General features: G+C 34.4%; 1 protein-coding gene across 1 annotated transcript; it reads left to right on the forward strand.

The window, feature by feature from the left end:
• The first annotated feature begins 268 nt into the window (after nt 1-268).
• On the forward strand, nt 269-14,936 carry LOC141397195 (trimeric intracellular cation channel type 1B.1). Its single transcript, XM_073973251.1, has 4 exons — nt 269-623; nt 10,956-11,286; nt 11,362-11,634; nt 14,035-14,936. Exons 2-4 carry the CDS (start codon nt 11,009-11,011, stop codon nt 14,312-14,314), a joined length of 831 nt encoding a protein of 276 aa, XP_073829352.1. The 5' UTR covers nt 269-623; nt 10,956-11,008; the 3' UTR covers nt 14,315-14,936.
• Nucleotides 14,937-17,579: the final 2,643 nt, after the last annotated feature.

The following is a 17,579-nucleotide window of genomic DNA, read 5'->3' on the forward strand; positions in this document are numbered from 1 at the left end:
ATAACAATTGGTTCTAAAGTTGTGTTGCAAAACTAAAAAGTTTTTACAACTTTTACCACATTTTGCGTTCCTTTACACCGAAACAAGATATTTTATATGGGGGTCGTCCACCACTTTTACTACTTTTGCAACTTTTACTTATTATAATTTATTTATATATTTGCAAATAGTATTGGATGAATATGCCCATTCCCAAGCTACCCATCTGGCAACAACAAATGAGAACAAAAAACTCACAACTATAATTTTCCGGTCGTGTTTTTGGCTTGTTGTTGTTTTATTTCCTCTATGTCAGCAAAAGGCGATTCTAAATTTAACACAATTTTGTATTTTATCTCTAGCTCTTCTATCGTCGGCTGCGCTAACGCTTGCTGTGGGCCATTTGTTTTGTGCCTCAATTTTCAATTTCTTTAGTCGTCGAAGTCTCTGTGTTGTGGATTTTGCTCTCGTGTTCGGACGTGTTTGCGGTTTATTTCGTTCTCGTTCGTTGCCAAAAAAAAAAAAAATAATTTATAGCCATAGACAATTTTCAAATTTTTGAAAACCCAACATTGTTAGAGCTGCTGCTGCGCTGCGGTTGGCTAATAATATTTTGAAATTCTTATTTCAAAAGAAACAAAAAAGTAAATATTTAACAATCCTAACAATTTGTTCAACAAAACAACAAATAACGTTAAAAGGTTCTAAAAGTGAGAGGTTGATAAATGCAGTGAAAGTGTTAAATTTTATAACTTTTAGTTATCACAAAAGCCGCACCACATCTTTACCATCGCACCTCCCCAATGTGGCTATGATTGATTAATTACTGTGCAAACTTTTAAATTTGTGCAATCATGATTATGATAAATACTTTCCTTAATAAATAAAAAATAATGAATTAGTTAAAATGCCAACATCTTTAAGAAAATTCTATGTATAATTGTTGGTGTAATTTCGATTTTTTCCTAATGGTTAATATTTTTTTGAATTTTTCTTCTGCCATCGTCGCCGCTGCTGTGTGTTTATTTTTGGAGCTCCTAGCCGCCTCACGGGGATTCTGTGTTGTTTTTTTTTTTTTTTGTTTTATTCTTTGAGACTATCTCTCAATTTTTCCCAAAAAAAATCTCACAAATGCCAATGTTATTTTCTCGCAAATTTGCATCCTCCCCTTTATCTAAATCGTGACAACAACAATAAAATAGATGCAAAGATGATGATACAAATGACATGAAATTTTGGCGCTTTTATTGTGAATACGCATTTCGCGATTTTTAAGTAGTTTCTTATAATGAAAACAAAGATTCCAAAATATTAAAAACAAACACATTTTAGCTTTTCCGTGAAATTTTATATAATTGGAGAACATGACAAGATTATTGATGGTGTTAATCGTGTATGTGAATATTTTTACAGTGACGCAAAATACTATCAACTATTTGAATCAGAAACAACGATTTTTAGTCAATGAACAGAGCTATTTAAATGCGGTCTTACATTTAAACAGCTCTGTTCCTTTATAGCTGATTTATAGTACGTTTATATATAACAGGATTTAACAAACCCACTGGGTTTCAAATGTCAATTCCTTTGCGTATACGTCAAATAAATCCTCATTAAGAAGGTTGACCCTGCAAAAGACTATAATATAAACGTGGCATTCGAGTATTCATAAAACCTCATCTGGATTTAATAAATCTAGTATAAAGGCTGGTCTACAGTACGTTTACATATAACTGGATTTATCAAACCCACTGGGTTTCAAAGGTCAATACCATTGTGTATACGTCAAACAAATCCTCACAAAGAAGGCTATCCCAGCAAAAAGTTATATTATAAACATGCTATTAACCAAACAAAAAGCCGTAACGTAAACAGGCTTAAGGCCTGCGTACATAAGCTGCCTTGCCTGCTTACCTTGCTTACTTCTGATAAAAGAATAAAAAAGAAAAGGGCAACCCAGTTCGAAATTTCCTCGGCCTTCTTTATTCTTTTATTTTTATTATGTCAAAAATGAAGCAGGAAAGCAAGGCAATCAGGCAGAGCAGCTTATGTACGCAGGCCTTTATGCTCCGAAATCCACCGGAGTTTACACTTACAGCCAGTTTCTGTATGTCGAAAGAATAATGTGTGCTAACTTTGCCATTAAAATGTGCGGGAACACAATAAAAAATTAACGTTGTATCATAGACAAATAAGTGGTCTGTTCCTTTACTTTTGAAAAGGATAAAACCGGCAAAAGTAGTAAAAGTTGTAAACCGCTCCCATATGAATTGTATGGTGTCTGAAGTAAAGGAACGTTTTTATAGTAAGAAGTGGTAAAAATGTAAGATTCTTGGACGTAAATAAACAGAGCTAAATATATAGACGCCGGAATGTTCTTATTTGTTTTGTCCGAAAAAAAGTTTTACAACAAAGGTCGTATGATGTATTTTTGCTGTTTGAGTGATTTTTTTGAAGTCATTCAAATATTTAATGCCCAAAAAAACTAACTAAATTGCAAACATTCCCAGCAAAAAGTTTGCATCCGCGGATGCAGTTGAATCACTACAAGTGTACAGTACAAGTGCCGTTGGAGTACATCTTTTTCTACCCAGCAAAAAGTTTGCATCCGCGGTTGCAGTTGAATCACTACAAGTGTACGGTACATTTGCCGTTAGAGTACATCTTTTCCTATGAATTTACTTAGTCGATGGTCAGACTAGCAAGGTTTCTTGAAACCAATTTCGTTAAAATTTCTTTTCAAGTTTCGTTAGTGTCCACACACGTTAACGTGAAATTTAAGATTTTTTCGTGTCCTTTTTATTTTACCATTCGCGTTTGTTGTGTTTCTCATACCAATAAAAACAAAACAAACATAAATAAACTAAAAACAGCACAAAATAATTAACATTTATAATTAAATTAATATTAATACATAGTTAAATTTTCACTATTTCATTAATTTAATGTTTTTATTAAATCTTTTTATGCTTGCTTTGGTCTTAACGTGTGCTTGAGAAAATAACAATGAAAGAAAATGGAAGAAAAAATCTTGCAACGAACAACAAGAAGAGGCAACACAACAAACACAGAAAACCATGTACATGGGTTTCACTACTTCATACCCCTCGCCTATAAACTTGACGTCGCCATGTTGAAATCGTGCTAGTCTGACCATCGACTTATGAATTCTACAAGAGAGCGCGCAGCTAGGATGCACTCCATTTCGCTTCCACAGCACACAGCTAGGATGCACTCCATTTTCGATCCAAATCACAACTTAAGATGCTGTGCTTTGGATTGAATTTATATGCATTCTTCGGATTGCATTTTTAACCAGTCTAAAGATGCAATTAAAATGCAAGCCATTGCGAAATATCCCATGCGGGGTATTGTTCCTCGAAAATGCAACTTACGCCCCGTTTACACATGCAAGTGACAGTTCGAAAAATACCAATACACTCACACATATTCACTGCCACACCAACTAAAGGCCTGCGTACATAAGCTGCCTTGCCTGCTTACCTTGGTTACTTCTGATAAATGAATAAAAAAGAAAAGGGCAACCCAGTTCGAAATTTCCTCGGCCTTCTTTATTCTTTTATTTTTATTATGTCAAAAATGAAGCAGGGAAGCAAGGCAATCAGGCATAGCAGCTAATGTACGCAGGCCTTAACAACCTCACTGCCGACAAACTTTCCGTGTCAGTAATCAATGTAAGTGCTTTGAAAGTAACTTCAATTTTTTCCGAACGGTTACACATGCCAGTGTCAGTTCGAAAAAATTTATGTTTCGACTATAATATGTATACACAACTGTCAGTAAGTTACTTGCATGTGTAAACGGGGGGTAAATCCATCAGAAATAAAAATGATACATGTCGGCTTTTTACCTGCGTTAATAATTGGTCTGTTCCTTTACTTTTAAAATGGTAACAGTGGGAGAAAATGGTAAAAGTGGCAAACTGCTATCATATAAATTGTATGCTATAAAAAGTAAGGGAACACTTTACAGGTTAAAAATGGTAACCTCAGGCACGTAAAGGAACAGAGCAAATGTGTATTTTTGACGTTTCGAAACAAGTGGCTTCGCAGTTTTTAAGTACTACGGCGTTAAGAAACATAATAGCTTTGTTCCCGTACTTTTTAATAGTAAAACTCGTAAAAGAGAAAAATTGTTCTCACACAAAAGTATTTTCAAAAAGTTCGGGAACACAAAAATAGAAAAAACGTCAAAAATGCTGGAAAAAATTTCAAAGTCGGCCTATCAGCCAACCAGACGCCGGCAATCGTGTTACTATTTTTTACACGCTCAAATTTGTCGAGTAAAAGGTTTTTAAAGAGAGCATCATTTAGCGCCATTTTTGTTTAAAGAGAAGTGAACATTTTACAACTTTTTTGTTTACGGGAACGGTATTTCCGGTAAAATGTGTAAAGTCGTAAAAATTGTAAAAAGTTTTTAGTTCTGGAACACAGCTAATACTTCACATATTTGCAGTCATTTGCCAAGCAACCGATTATACGGAAGTCTGCCAATTTGTCTTAAAATACAACTCTGATTTACTAACACATACATAAATTTGTCGTTTGTCTCCCAGTAACAAATTTATGAAATTTTTGTAAAACAAGTGAGATAATAATTGAAATGTGTTGAAAATAGAAGAACGTGAACAATAACAAATGTATTCTGTCACGGCGAAACCATTTTTTGCTTCTGTTTACGAATTTTGACATTTCAAATTTGTTTTTTGTTTGAATTCGCTTGAGAGAGGACCTATGTATGTATCATGGTACAATAATACAGGTAGCATTATCATGCCAGCTGATGGTAACATAATATGTCAACTGCATTGAATTGATGTCAAATTTTGACACCTTATGTTACCAACAATTGCCGATGCGGCTACCTGTGTATTTGTACCATGTATGTATATAATAATCCTTTACTTTTTTAAGGGTAAAAGTGGTAAAAGAGAAAACTGTCAAAATTGCTCTCTCATGGCCACTTTTACCAGAAAAGTAAAGTAACGGAAAAATGGTAGATCTGGTAACAATGTCAAAAAGAAACAAAAATAAAAAAGAATCAAATAATCGTCAAACAAATGTCGAAAAATCAGTTCTACCTTTTTTACCCGAAGAAATTTGTCTGGTAGCATGTGGTAGAAAAGAAATTCATTTTTGTTCTCTCTCCCTTTTAAAAATTGCTTCCAGTTTTACCACTTTTTGGGGTTAAGGAACGTTTTGCAGTTTAAATATGGTAATCTGAAGTTAGTAAAGGAACGCAACTAATAGCTGTGTTCCTTTACTTACCTGAGGTTACCATTTTTACCATTTGTGACCATTTCTAACCTGCAAATCGTTCCTTAACCCCGAAAATTGGCAAAACTGGAAGCAATTTTTAAGAGAGTGAGAGTGGAGAGAGAGCGAAAATGGCTTTCTCTTCTACCACAGGCTACCAGCAAAATTTCTGCAGGTAAAAAATGGCAGAACTGATTTTTCGACTTTTGTTTGACTATTATTTCACAATGAAAAAGAAAATGGACGGAAAACAGAAGAAAAAGTCGAACGCTGATAAAACTAAATTAAAAACTGTGAAATAAAAGACGAAAATTGATTTTTTTATGTTTCTTTTCGACATTGCTGCCAGACCTACCATTTTTCCGTTCCTTTACTTTTCTGGTAAAAATGTTCATGAGAGAGCAATTTTGAGCAATTTTGACACTTTTCTATTTTACCACCCTTACCATTAAAAAAGTAAAGGAACAAAGCTAATAAGTCTGTTCCAAAACCTGCATGAATCTATAACAACTGTTCCCTCATCGACAAAAATATTAAAAATTAGTAAATTAGTAAATTCTCTGCAATTTGTTTTGCAGCAAGAAAAGGTATCATCTGATCTTTAGCAAACAAGCACGTCTAAAATTATTATCTTTTTCAGAATTCACTCTCTCCCTAAACTTGTTTCAGATTTAGTAAGTTTAGCTTTATGAAAACCACTGGATTTTAAATGTCAATTCCATTGCGCATTTATCAAATAGACCCTCGTCACAAATGCAGTGGATTTTTTGACGTATATAAATATTAACGTAGTATAAGAAAGTCAGTTTTTTTGCACAAATACTGCAGACATCATGGTACAATAATTTGGAAGGTAGGTCAGGTTCGAACAAATTGTGAAAAACAAGGCCGGGGCGTATTTGCTTATTCTGTCAGAATTGCCTTAACTGAATATGCAACAGGTTGTACTGTTTATTTGATATTTTGGATCATTAACTAAAAACGCGAAAAATTAATGGGAGGCTAATGCCAAGTTTACACTTGCGTTCCAAAATCCACTCGATTTCACGAAATCCTGAAACACACCCGGTGTTTACACTTATTTTTTGTTGATTTTAAACATATCACAATAACAAGGTAGATGAATATGCGCAGCTGATCGAACATGAATTTTCAAAATAATTTGTTGTAAATTGAACTAGTCATCAAAAATATACGACAATATAGAACTTTACAACTTTATTTCGAAAATTATAGAATAGCAAAAAGTAAAAAGTTGTGTTCAGATCTTGTAAAATATTACCAATTGCAGCAGTTTCCCGGTTTAGTGCTAAAAATGCGTTCCCGTACTTCGAAATCTAGGAAGAATTGCACTTCTCTTTAAATAAAAATAGCGCCGTATAACACCCTCTTCTCCTGTTTTCTGCCATACAATTTTACTAGCAGCATGTTCATTTCCATCCAAATGCGATAACTGATACGTTAATTTTGACATTTCTGCTGGAGTTTTTGTAATTTCCGTCATTTTTCCGTTCCCGTATTTTTAAGAAATTTGTTTGGGGAATCAATTTTTGACAATTCTTACTTTTTCTAACATTGCTATTAAAAAGTATGGGAACACAATAAGAAATAGCATTGTAACAAAGTAATTTAATATTTTTCACATTGTTTACAAATTTTGATACTGAAAATTTTTGTTGCAGCAATTGACCATCTACCTTGTTTATTCTGATACGTGAAAAGTGTTGCAACTTTTGGTACTTTTTTCAGGCTTTACCTAATTAATTGCGTGTTACGTGTGCGTTCAAAAAACAAAAACAAAATACATGTATTTCAAATTGACAACAAAAACAAATACATGTATTTTGTTTTTGTTTTTTGAACTCACACGCAACACGCAGTTAATTAGGTAAAGCCATTAGGCAAAAACAGGGTTGTATATCATGTGTACTGTGATTTCGATGTTGATTTCACTGAAATCGAAATGAGATGATTTCATTTTTGTATGTAAAATCATGATAAATGATGTTTGATTCCGCGCGAAATCACGAAATGCCTTCGAAATCACGAAACAACTCCGAATGTAAACCAAACATAAGTTTTCTTTACAGAGTCAGCTACTGTATATGTTCAAAAGTTTGTTTCATCACAATATTGTAATAAATACAAATAAATGTTGTAATAGCAATTTTCATTTCGACTGAATTATAATTGGTATGTTCCAGTACTACAAGAATCTACTAATTGTTACTATTTTTTCCGATAACATAAAGGAAAAAATTGGTCTGTTCCAGAACTGCATGAATCTACTAACTTTTACTATTTTTTCCGATAACATAAAGGAACAAATGTTATCGTAGTAAAAAATAGTAGCTTCTTGCAGGTTCTGAAACAGAGCAAATGTAATCGTAGTAAAAATTAGTAGCTTCTTGCTGGTTCTGGAACAGAGCAATAATGTATAAAATATTTTGTCATATTTTTCAAAACCATACACATACATACACAATTTGTGTATACCCAGCTAGCATTTTTAAAAAATCACATTGCGGAGTCTTTTTAGAGTCCTTTAGGTGATCAAATTAAGTCGCTTGTATGTTCAGAAAGAGACTCGAAAGTGACTCCCTGTAGTGATTAAAAAGAGTTCAATTTAAAATACAACAACAAATGTGTAGCAATCATAAATACATCATAGAGGCGTTTAAAATGTGACTATTTTTGTATATATTTATTGTCACATTTTGGTCATCGGTAGATTGAAAAGTGCTTAATCAAAAAAGGGTCATGCAGGTGTTTGAAAAGTGATTATAATTATGTACCTTCTGATCATATTTTGAACTGATAGGTGATCAAAAACTGATTGTTTTGTTTGTTTACGCATTATGGTTTGGTTGTAAATAGTTCTCATATACACTTTCTATAAAACTTTGACATTAATGTAACGTATAAAGGAAAGAAACAAAAAGCAAAGAAGAATAAAAAGAAAGTTCATTTAATTTTCGTCTAATAAAAAGACTCATAAATAACTCCCTACAGACTCATAAACGATTATAAACATGACTCAAAAAAGACTCGAAAAAGAGTCCTAAATTAATCAACAAATCACCAATAAATGATTAAAATACAACTCGAAAAAGACTTTATTTACCATCAGAAAATGAGCAAAAATGACTCGAAACTAATGCAGAGGAAGACTCATTTGTGATTTGTTTAGAAGAGTCGCCTGAGGTTACGTTTTCCTCCCGACGAAGGAGTCACTTATGATCAGAAAATTAGCTCATATTCCAGCTTTTTAATCGTGCATTCGGATCAAAAAAGACTTGAATTTGATTAAAAATTTCAATAAATGCTGGCTGGGTACTGATTTGAAAGAATAAGCAAACCAATAGAAAACAAGTAAAAAGTCGTTAAGTTCGGCCGGGCCGAACTTTTTATACCCTCCACCATAAAATAGTCTTAATTAAAATGGAATAATTAGGGTCCTTTTACAATTTTAGGTGGAACAACTTTTCGACAATGGATAGACTCCTACTGCCTCCCACTATTGCTTAAATTACACTGTAAACACAAATGTTGGGGCAGAGATAATTCCTTTTGGAGATGAAAGCCCTTGGTGTGTGTATATTAAAAACCCCGAAGGACAGATGCGCCGTGAGTCGAACTTCAGCGTTATGGCGTGATGAAGTTTTTGCAAGAGACCCTGTAAGCCATCATCAATTAGCATTATATCTTTGTTTGTTGTTTTTGTAGAGCACTTAAGAAACAGTGAACAAAGATATAGTGCTAATTCCTGATGGCCCACAGGGTCTCTAACAAAAATTTCATCACGCCATAACGCGGAAGTTCGACTCACGGCGGATCTGTCCTTCGGGGTTCATAATATACCCACCAAGGCCTTTCTTCCCCAAGAGGAATTTTCCGTGCCCCAGACTTTCACCTCCATTTTGTTGCACAGTGTTATCTAATCTAGAAAAATGTGTTCTGCGAGGTGAAAGGTATCACATACGGGGCTATATCAAAGAGTCAACCTATTTTTAAATTTTTTGGCGGAAAAGTTTTATAGCTGCAGGGAACATCAAGAATCAAATTGAGGGTAGTTTCATCAAAACAATGTAGACCCTCAAAAATGGACCCATGTTGTCGAATTTTAGTGAAGAAATTTCGTGACCACTGAAAATTTCCGAAAACGGGAGGTACAGTTATATAGGGGGATATACCAAAACATGGACCTACATATATTGACGATTATTTTTGAATAGACAAAATTGGAGCTAAAATTCTCAAAATACCGATCATTACAGCTAGTTCCGTTAAAAATTGCAGCTAAAATTCTCAAAATACCGAAAATCGGGAGTAACCGTTATATGGGGGCCATACCATAACATGGACCTATGTTGACGATGTTTCGTTGGAGATGTTTAATGACCACTGAGAACCTCAAATGGCAAGTTACAGCTAGTTCGGTTAAAAATTGTAACTAAAATGCTCAAAATACCGAAAATCGGGAGTTACCGTTATATGGGGGCTATACCAAAACGTGGACCGATGTTGACGATGTTTGGTGGAGATATTTCGTGACCACTGAGAACCTCAAATGTCAAATTGCAGATAGTTCGGTTACAAATTGTGGCTAAAATTCTCAAAATACCGAAAATCGGGAGGTACCGTTATATGGGGGCTATACCAAAACATGGACCTATGTTAACGATGCTTGGTGGAGATATTTCATGATCACTGAGAACCTCAAATGGCAAATTACAGCTAGTTCGGTTAAAATTTGAAGCTAAAATTCTCAAAATACCGAAAATCGGGAGGAACCGATATATGGGGCCTATACCAAAACATGGACCTATGTTGACGATGTTTCGTGGAGATGTTTTATGACCACTGAGAACCTTAAATGTCAAATTACAGATAGTTCGGTTAAAAATTGTGGCTAAAATTCTCAAAATACCGAAAATCGGGAGGTACCGTTATATGGGGACTATACCAAAACATGGACATATGCCCATATCCTTTGGGATATAAGTTTGTTGATCACTAGGAACCCTAAGTGCCAAATTATAGCTAATTCGGTCTGCAAATGTGGCGAAGAACGTCAAAATACCTCAAATCCGGAGGTACCGTTATATGGGGGCTATACCAAAGAGTGGACCGATATAGCCCATCTTCGAACTTGACCTGCCTATGGAAAAAAGACCCTCGGGTGCAAAATTTCAGCACTCTATCTCAATTATTGCGGACGCTAGAGTGATTACAACAGACGGACAGACAGACGGACATGGCTAGATCGTCTTAGAATTTTATCCTGATCAAGAATATATATACTTTATATGGTCGCAAATGATTAGTTCGATGTATTACAAACGGAATGACAAACTTAATATACCCTCCATACTATGGTGGAGGGTATAAAAATTGTAATCAGCTGTTTGCTATGCCCTACCTTGTAATGATTCTATTCTTTATTAGGTTGTTGTTGTTAACTTTTCGTTAAGTATATACCATTTCCCAATTTGATTACAACACAATAACAAAGTGTAAACAATATTCCTGCCTATTTGAATTACACGAGTTTGTACAGATGTTTTGAGAAATTAAGAAGAATATTAGGCGCAATGCCAGAAAAAGTACACAAATGCCAAAGATAAAAACATTTTAAAATGTTGTAACTAATTTGTTTTTTCTTTTTGTTTTCTATCTTCTTCATCTCTCCTTCCCCAGCTAACGAACGCACATTAGGGTTATAAATAGTACGCACACACACACAAACCATCATGGATCCCGAAGCCTTTCTGGATATGGCCAATCAGGTCATTAAATTGAAAATGTTTCCATATTTCGATATAGCCCATAGTTTATTAGCCGCCCTAGCAGTACGTGAGGACTTGGGTTCGAATGCACAGGCTTTCTCGCGCAAACATCCATTGGCCTGTTGGTTGTCGACAATGTTGGTTATATTCTCGGGTGGTATGGTGGCCAATGCATTGCTGGGCGAACCCATACTATCGCCGCTAAAGAATACACCACAACTATTGGTTGGAACTGCTGTTTGGTAAGTAACACTGTGATGAGATTATTAGTTTAATGGAATCCTATATAAGGTTTGTTTGTTTTTTACTTTCCATAGGTACTTGATCTTCTATACTCCCTTCGATATTGGTTATAAAATTGGCAAATTCCTACCCGTGAAAGTTGTTGCCAGTGCCATGAAAGAAATCTATCGTGCTAAGAAGGTCTATGATGGTGTTACACATGCTGCCAAATTGTACCCGAATGCCTGGATCATCATGATTATTATTGGTACCCTTAAGGGCAATGGTGCTGGTTTCACAAAATTATTGGAACGTTTGATTCGTGGTGCCTGGACTCCAACTGCCATGGAATTTATGCAGCCATCATTGTAAGTTGTTAGGGTGTTTTTTGTTGTATTGCTAAGAGGTTATGGGTCAGGATTCATTATATACACTGGTATATAATGGGAATTGAGTCATGCTGGTACAATAAGTTAAAAAACAAATGTCATCCCAAACATCACATCATGATGCAGGTCCACCACCTCGTCACATCCGTAGGGTATGAGTAGAGATGTTTTGAACAGGGCATTCGAGATGTCTTAACACTGGACGTCGGCCGAGTACCAATCACCACAGCAAAAAGACAACAAATAAACGCTGTCCAACAAACTGCCGATGGCTATAGCCTAAACAAAGTCGCGTACCAACGTTGGGCGCCATTTTAAACATTATAAGAAAAACTCTCATTCCATAAGAAGCTTCGCTATATCCTACATACATACATTTGTTTCCAAAAACATTCCAGAGGGGTCAAGGAAGACTTCTCTCATGTCAATGTGTGCAGCCCGATTCATATTAGCTCAATGATGTATGGGACCTACGTTTTATAGCCAAGTCCGAACTTCGGATATGACGCCACCTGTAGAGAAGTTTTACATGGCTGAAATACTCAGAAAAAGTAGCCAACATCACGCTGAGGGATATTTTTGACACCTATGAAAATGTGATGTTGTGTGGCCTGGGATTTTAACCAGGGCATTCATTGTTCAATACGGGTGTGTTTGCCACTTCAACACGGTGGCAGCCAATGTCCTACAGCCTGCAATTTAGAAAAAATCTTATTTCATACATGGGTCGCGCACCAACGTTGGGCGCCACATTATTAAGTGCTTTTGCTGTGACCTTCAATCTACTTTTAGAAATAATATTATATCATAATGAAGCAGCGTATAGATTGTGAGTGTCAAATTATTAAATATGTCTTCGCTACGTCCCATAGTGTATATGGTGGGCGTCATATTTGAAATGCTTAAAGAAACTAACATCTATCAGTGATTTTCTAGCCTTAGCCGAGTCTCAGTGGCTCACTTAGATCGAGCTAGTCTATTTTGAATAGTCATCTATCCAAAATTATTCGAGGTATAGAGGCCATTCATATGCCCCGTTACGTACCACCTTTGGGCGCCATATTATACATTTTACCATAAGTACCTTCGCTATGTCCTACAGCTTGCGATTAAGAAGAAATCTTCTTTTCATACAAGGCGCGCGTACCAACTTTGTACGCCATATTGTTAAGTACATTCGCTGTGATCTGCAGTCTACTACTAAGAAAGATCGCCATATTTGGAACGTCTTTGTTATGCTACAATCTAAAGTTAACTTACTATAGAAACTAACATTCATCAATGATTGCGGACTGTGAGAAGTCCCTTTCGAGACTCAGCAGAATCTCAGTGGCTCCTCCTGCTTAAATCGAGTCGGTCAACTATTTGAATACTCGTCTATCCAAAATTATTTGTAGTATATATGACATATGTTCCGTGGCGTACCAACGTTGGGCGCCATATTATACATTGTACCATAAGTACATTCGCTATGTCCTATAGTCTGTGATTAAGAAGAAATCTAGTTTCATACAAGGGTCGCGTATCTACTATGGGCGGCATATTGTTAAGTACATTCGCTGTGACCTGCAATCTACAACTACATGTCATACTGGTGGTACGTAGGGATTTTGGGTGCCACATTATTAAATGTCTTCGCTAATACCTACAGTCTAGCCTTAAACTGGAATCTCATACCATAGAGGGATCGCCTGCCAATGTTGGGCGCCATATTTGATATGCATTTGCTATGTCTACGGTTGGAGTACAAAAGAAAGCAACATCCTACTTAGATAGGGCTGGTCTACCGTACCGTTTTGACATATGTACCAACGTTGGGCGCCATATTATACATTATGCCATAACTGCATTCGCTATACCCTTCTTTCTGCGATTAAGGAGAAATCTTCTCATACAAGGGTCGTGTACCAACGCCATATTATTATGTACCTTCGCTGTGACCTGCAACCTAGGTGTTATGTGCCACATATTTAAATATATCCTCGCTACATCGAGAAATCTTCATACCATAAGTAACGTCGCTATGTCCTACAGCATGCGATTAAGAAGAAATCAAATTTGGCGCCATATTGTTAAATACCTTCCTACTGCCTGTGGTTAAGGAGAAATCTTCTCTTCTTCAAAGGTCGCGTATCAACGTTGTGCGCCATTTTGTTAAGTATCTTGCAGTCTACTATTAAGAAAGAATTGCAGGTCATACTGGAGCCGTGTATGGATGTATGCCAATATTGTCTTCGCTATGTTACAGTCTACGCTTAAGAAAATCTGTACCTTTTTAAGTTAAACTTTACATAATTAAGTGTTCGTTTAACCACCACATTCATCCATCTGCATTGTTTCCATTAACCATTTTCTTCTTGTTGTTTGATTTCTTTACAGCTACACCAAAGCTTCCCTATTGGCTTCAATTATCTTTGTATTGGACAAGAAAACCGATTGGATCTCGGCTCCCCATGCTTTAGTCTATTTCGGTATTGTTATATTCTTGGTCTACTTTAAGTTGTCCTCAATTCTGCTGGGTATTCATGATCCCTTCTTGCCATTCGAAAACTTGTGCTGTGCCATCTTCTTTGGTGGAATATGGGATAGTTTGGCAAAGATTTTGGGACGTGGCCAAGCCAAGGAGGTTGAAGGAAAAGATGCTAAAAAGAGCAATTAAAAGACTTATTAAAATAATAAGAATAACATTAACACAGTAAAAGATGTGAGAAAGATGTAACGAAAGCAAAGAAAACAAAACGATAGCGACAAACAATAATGTGAAATCCGCAATTGTGACAACAACAACAATAGCTATTTTTTTGGAAAACAAACGAAAACGAAATGCAACACACATACACACACAATGAGACCTAAGAAATATACACACAAAATATATGATTTTATTTTTTTTAGTTTTTTTAGTTTTAATTCCACATTTTCTAGTCCAAGTCACTCTTGTCATTCTCGAAGTCTGCAATGTGGGTGTTCAGGCCTTGGTATGATGACATTGACTTCTCAAACGTATCTTAGAATTTAAAACTAATTTTGTTTCTTTTTAATTTTTATAATAATAATGTGCCTAAATTTCATCTTCTTTTATCTTTCAATATTAATTTTTATAAAACAATAGTCGGTATTGAAGATATTAAAACATCAAAATATCTTCTTTCAATTTCTTCTTATATTTTTTTCTTAATAATTTAAGTATTTTACTCAACAGCAGTTATGCATGTCATATCAAATACGTATGTACTAAAACTAACATTTTAAAATCAAAAGATTTGAAATTGAAACTAAAATCAAAGAGATTTAAAAATTATATTTTTTCTTCCCAGTTTCTGTCTTAGATATTAAGTCACTTTTTTCTTATTTTTTTACAAGAAAAAAGAAGTACAATCATTGTATTTGTACGCAATTTTTTCGGAATGATATCGAGATTTATGTTTAAGAATAAAAAGAAAAACATTTAAATAATAAAAAACGCAACAACACCTTTTGAGATACAAAAAAACTGTATTTTTATTTGTCTTAATCGGTTGGTATTGGGTTGAGCAAACGGCTGATTGGGTGCCATTTTTATTTAATGGGTAAAATGATACCCCCACCCAAAAATGCGATACTCACCTCCGATATATGAACAAATTGTACTTTACAGACAGGCTGACTCACGAAACGCAATTGTTGCCCCGTTCTTTTATCACCATTGGGCGCCATATTATACGTTATACCATAAGTAAACACGTCATACTCTAATACATGCGATTAAGAAGAAATCTTATTTCCATACATGGGTCGAGTATCAATATCGGGCGCCATATAGTTAAGCATCTTCACTGTGACCTGCAATCTACTATTAAATAAGAATTTCATGTCATATTGGAGCCGCGCCACATTATTAAAAAATGGCTTCGATATATCCTACTATCTAACGTTAAACAGGAGCCTCGTACCATACTGGAATCGCTTTACTAACGTTGGGCGCCATATTTGATATGTCATTACTATGTTACAGTCTACGATTAGCGTTCTAGGCTCATCAGACTGGTTGAACTTAGAACGAGCTGGGCCCTATTCCACGAAACAACTTATTGCTTTTCATTTTGCACTTATCAAAAACTAGTTATTTTGAAAAGTGATAACCTTTTTTTGTTCCACAAAATTACTTTTCAATTTCCCTTGCACTTAGCAAATTTGTCTATCACTGTTCTTTTAGCACAGTTGTTGTGCTCTCTTGCTCAATTTTTCCGCCATATTGGTAAGTCTCTCAGTTCTCTTGCAAAGTGTGAATGATATTTGTTCCATAGAACGTTTTATCATCTTTGCATTATTTTTTACTTGGCAATAATAAATAACACATGTAAAATTGAGACGAGCGAAAAAATGAAAAGAAACTGATATTATTAAAAGTAAATAAAATAAAATTAAATAAATTAAACTGAAATAAAATAAAATAAAATAAAATAAAATAAAATAAAATAAAATAAAATAAAATAAAACAAAACAAAATAAAATAAACTGAAATAAAATATAATAAAACAAAATAAATTAACATAAAATAAAATAATTTTAATAAAGATTAAATAATAATTAAATGAAATAAATTAAAATAATATCAAAATAAATAAAATGAAGTAAAATAAAATAAAAAATAAAATGAAATAAAATAAAATAAAAAATAAATAAAAATAAAACAATATAAAATGAAGTGATATAATGCGGGGCATACACTATACTGCCAAATGAACCCTTGTGTACGTGTGTGATAGAATAGTGTGTGGCATTCCTTCAATCCATATTCCAAAAATGATGAATTTTCCTCCAAAACTCGGTTTTGGATTGAAGTTTTCCAATTTTTTTAATTTCCTCACAAATAATATTTGTTGTTTTCAAAAATTATTTGTTGGTTACTTGGAAAATAAACAAAATTCATCGGATTGAAAGGGGTTCATTTACAAAATCAAAACTATTTTGATTTCAATCCTGCCAAAACTACTCCCAAATACATTGACAAAAACTTCAAAATTTACTAATACTATTACAAATGCTGTCCTGCATGCCCATAGTGTATGCCCGGCATAAAATACAATTAAGTGAAATAAAGTAAAGTAAATTGAAATAAAATAAAGTTAAAAAATAAATAAAATAAAATAAAGTAAAGTAAAGTAAAATAAACAAAATAAAATTAAGTGAAATAAAATAATCTAAAATAAAATGAAGGGAAATACAATAAAATTAAGCGAAATAAAACAAGCAAAAAGCGTTATGTTCGACATGGAGTAATTAGTTTCCTTTCTCCACAAAGTGGAGAAGTTACTTGCCAAATTATAACTAATTCGTTCTAGAAATGTATCTAAAAACCTTAAAATAGCTGAAATCGGACGGGACTGCTATATGGGGGCTATAAAAAAACGTAGACCTATATCCATAATTTATTGTGGAGAAGTTTCTTGGTGATTGACCGAATTATACCTAATTCGGCCTGGAAATGTAGCTAATAACCCCAAAGTAGCTGAAATTGGGCAGTATATTGGGGCTATAATAAAATATGGGCATATGTCGGTAAGTTTTGGAAGTATATTATAACCAATTCGTTCTGAAAATGTAGCTAAATACCTAAAAAAAGGTGAAATCGACGGCACTGCTATATGGGGGCTATAACAAAGCTCAACTTCCAACTTGATTTAAGACACGTGTGAACAGCATTTCATCCCCCTATCACAACTCGTTCTGAAGATAGCGTGATTACAACAGACTGACGGACAGATGTGGTTAAATCAACTTAGAATTTTACGCTGATCAAAAATATATGTATATACCTTATAGGGTCGCAAATGATTATTTCGATGAGTTACAAATGAAATGACAAACCTAATATACCCTCCATATTATGGTGGAGGGTATAGTAATAAATAAAAATAGTCTCTCAAATAGACTTTAGTCTA

This window comes from Musca autumnalis, unplaced genomic scaffold (genome assembly GCF_047663935.1).
Source record: "Musca autumnalis isolate F117 unplaced genomic scaffold, ASM4766393v1 scaffold_3, whole genome shotgun sequence".
Taxonomy (NCBI): Eukaryota; Metazoa; Arthropoda; class Insecta; order Diptera; family Muscidae; genus Musca; species Musca autumnalis.

Coding starts and splice junctions, on each gene's coding strand:
- LOC141397195 (XM_073973251.1), top strand. CDS start 11,009: ATGGATCCCGAAGCCTTTCTGGATATGGCCAATCAGGTCATTAAATTG. Junction 11,287..11,361: donor TTGGTTGGAACTGCTGTTTG/GTAAGTAACACT, acceptor TACTTTCCATAG/GTACTTGATCTTCTATACTC. Junction 11,635..14,034: donor GAATTTATGCAGCCATCATT/GTAAGTTGTTAG, acceptor ATTTCTTTACAG/CTACACCAAAGCTTCCCTAT.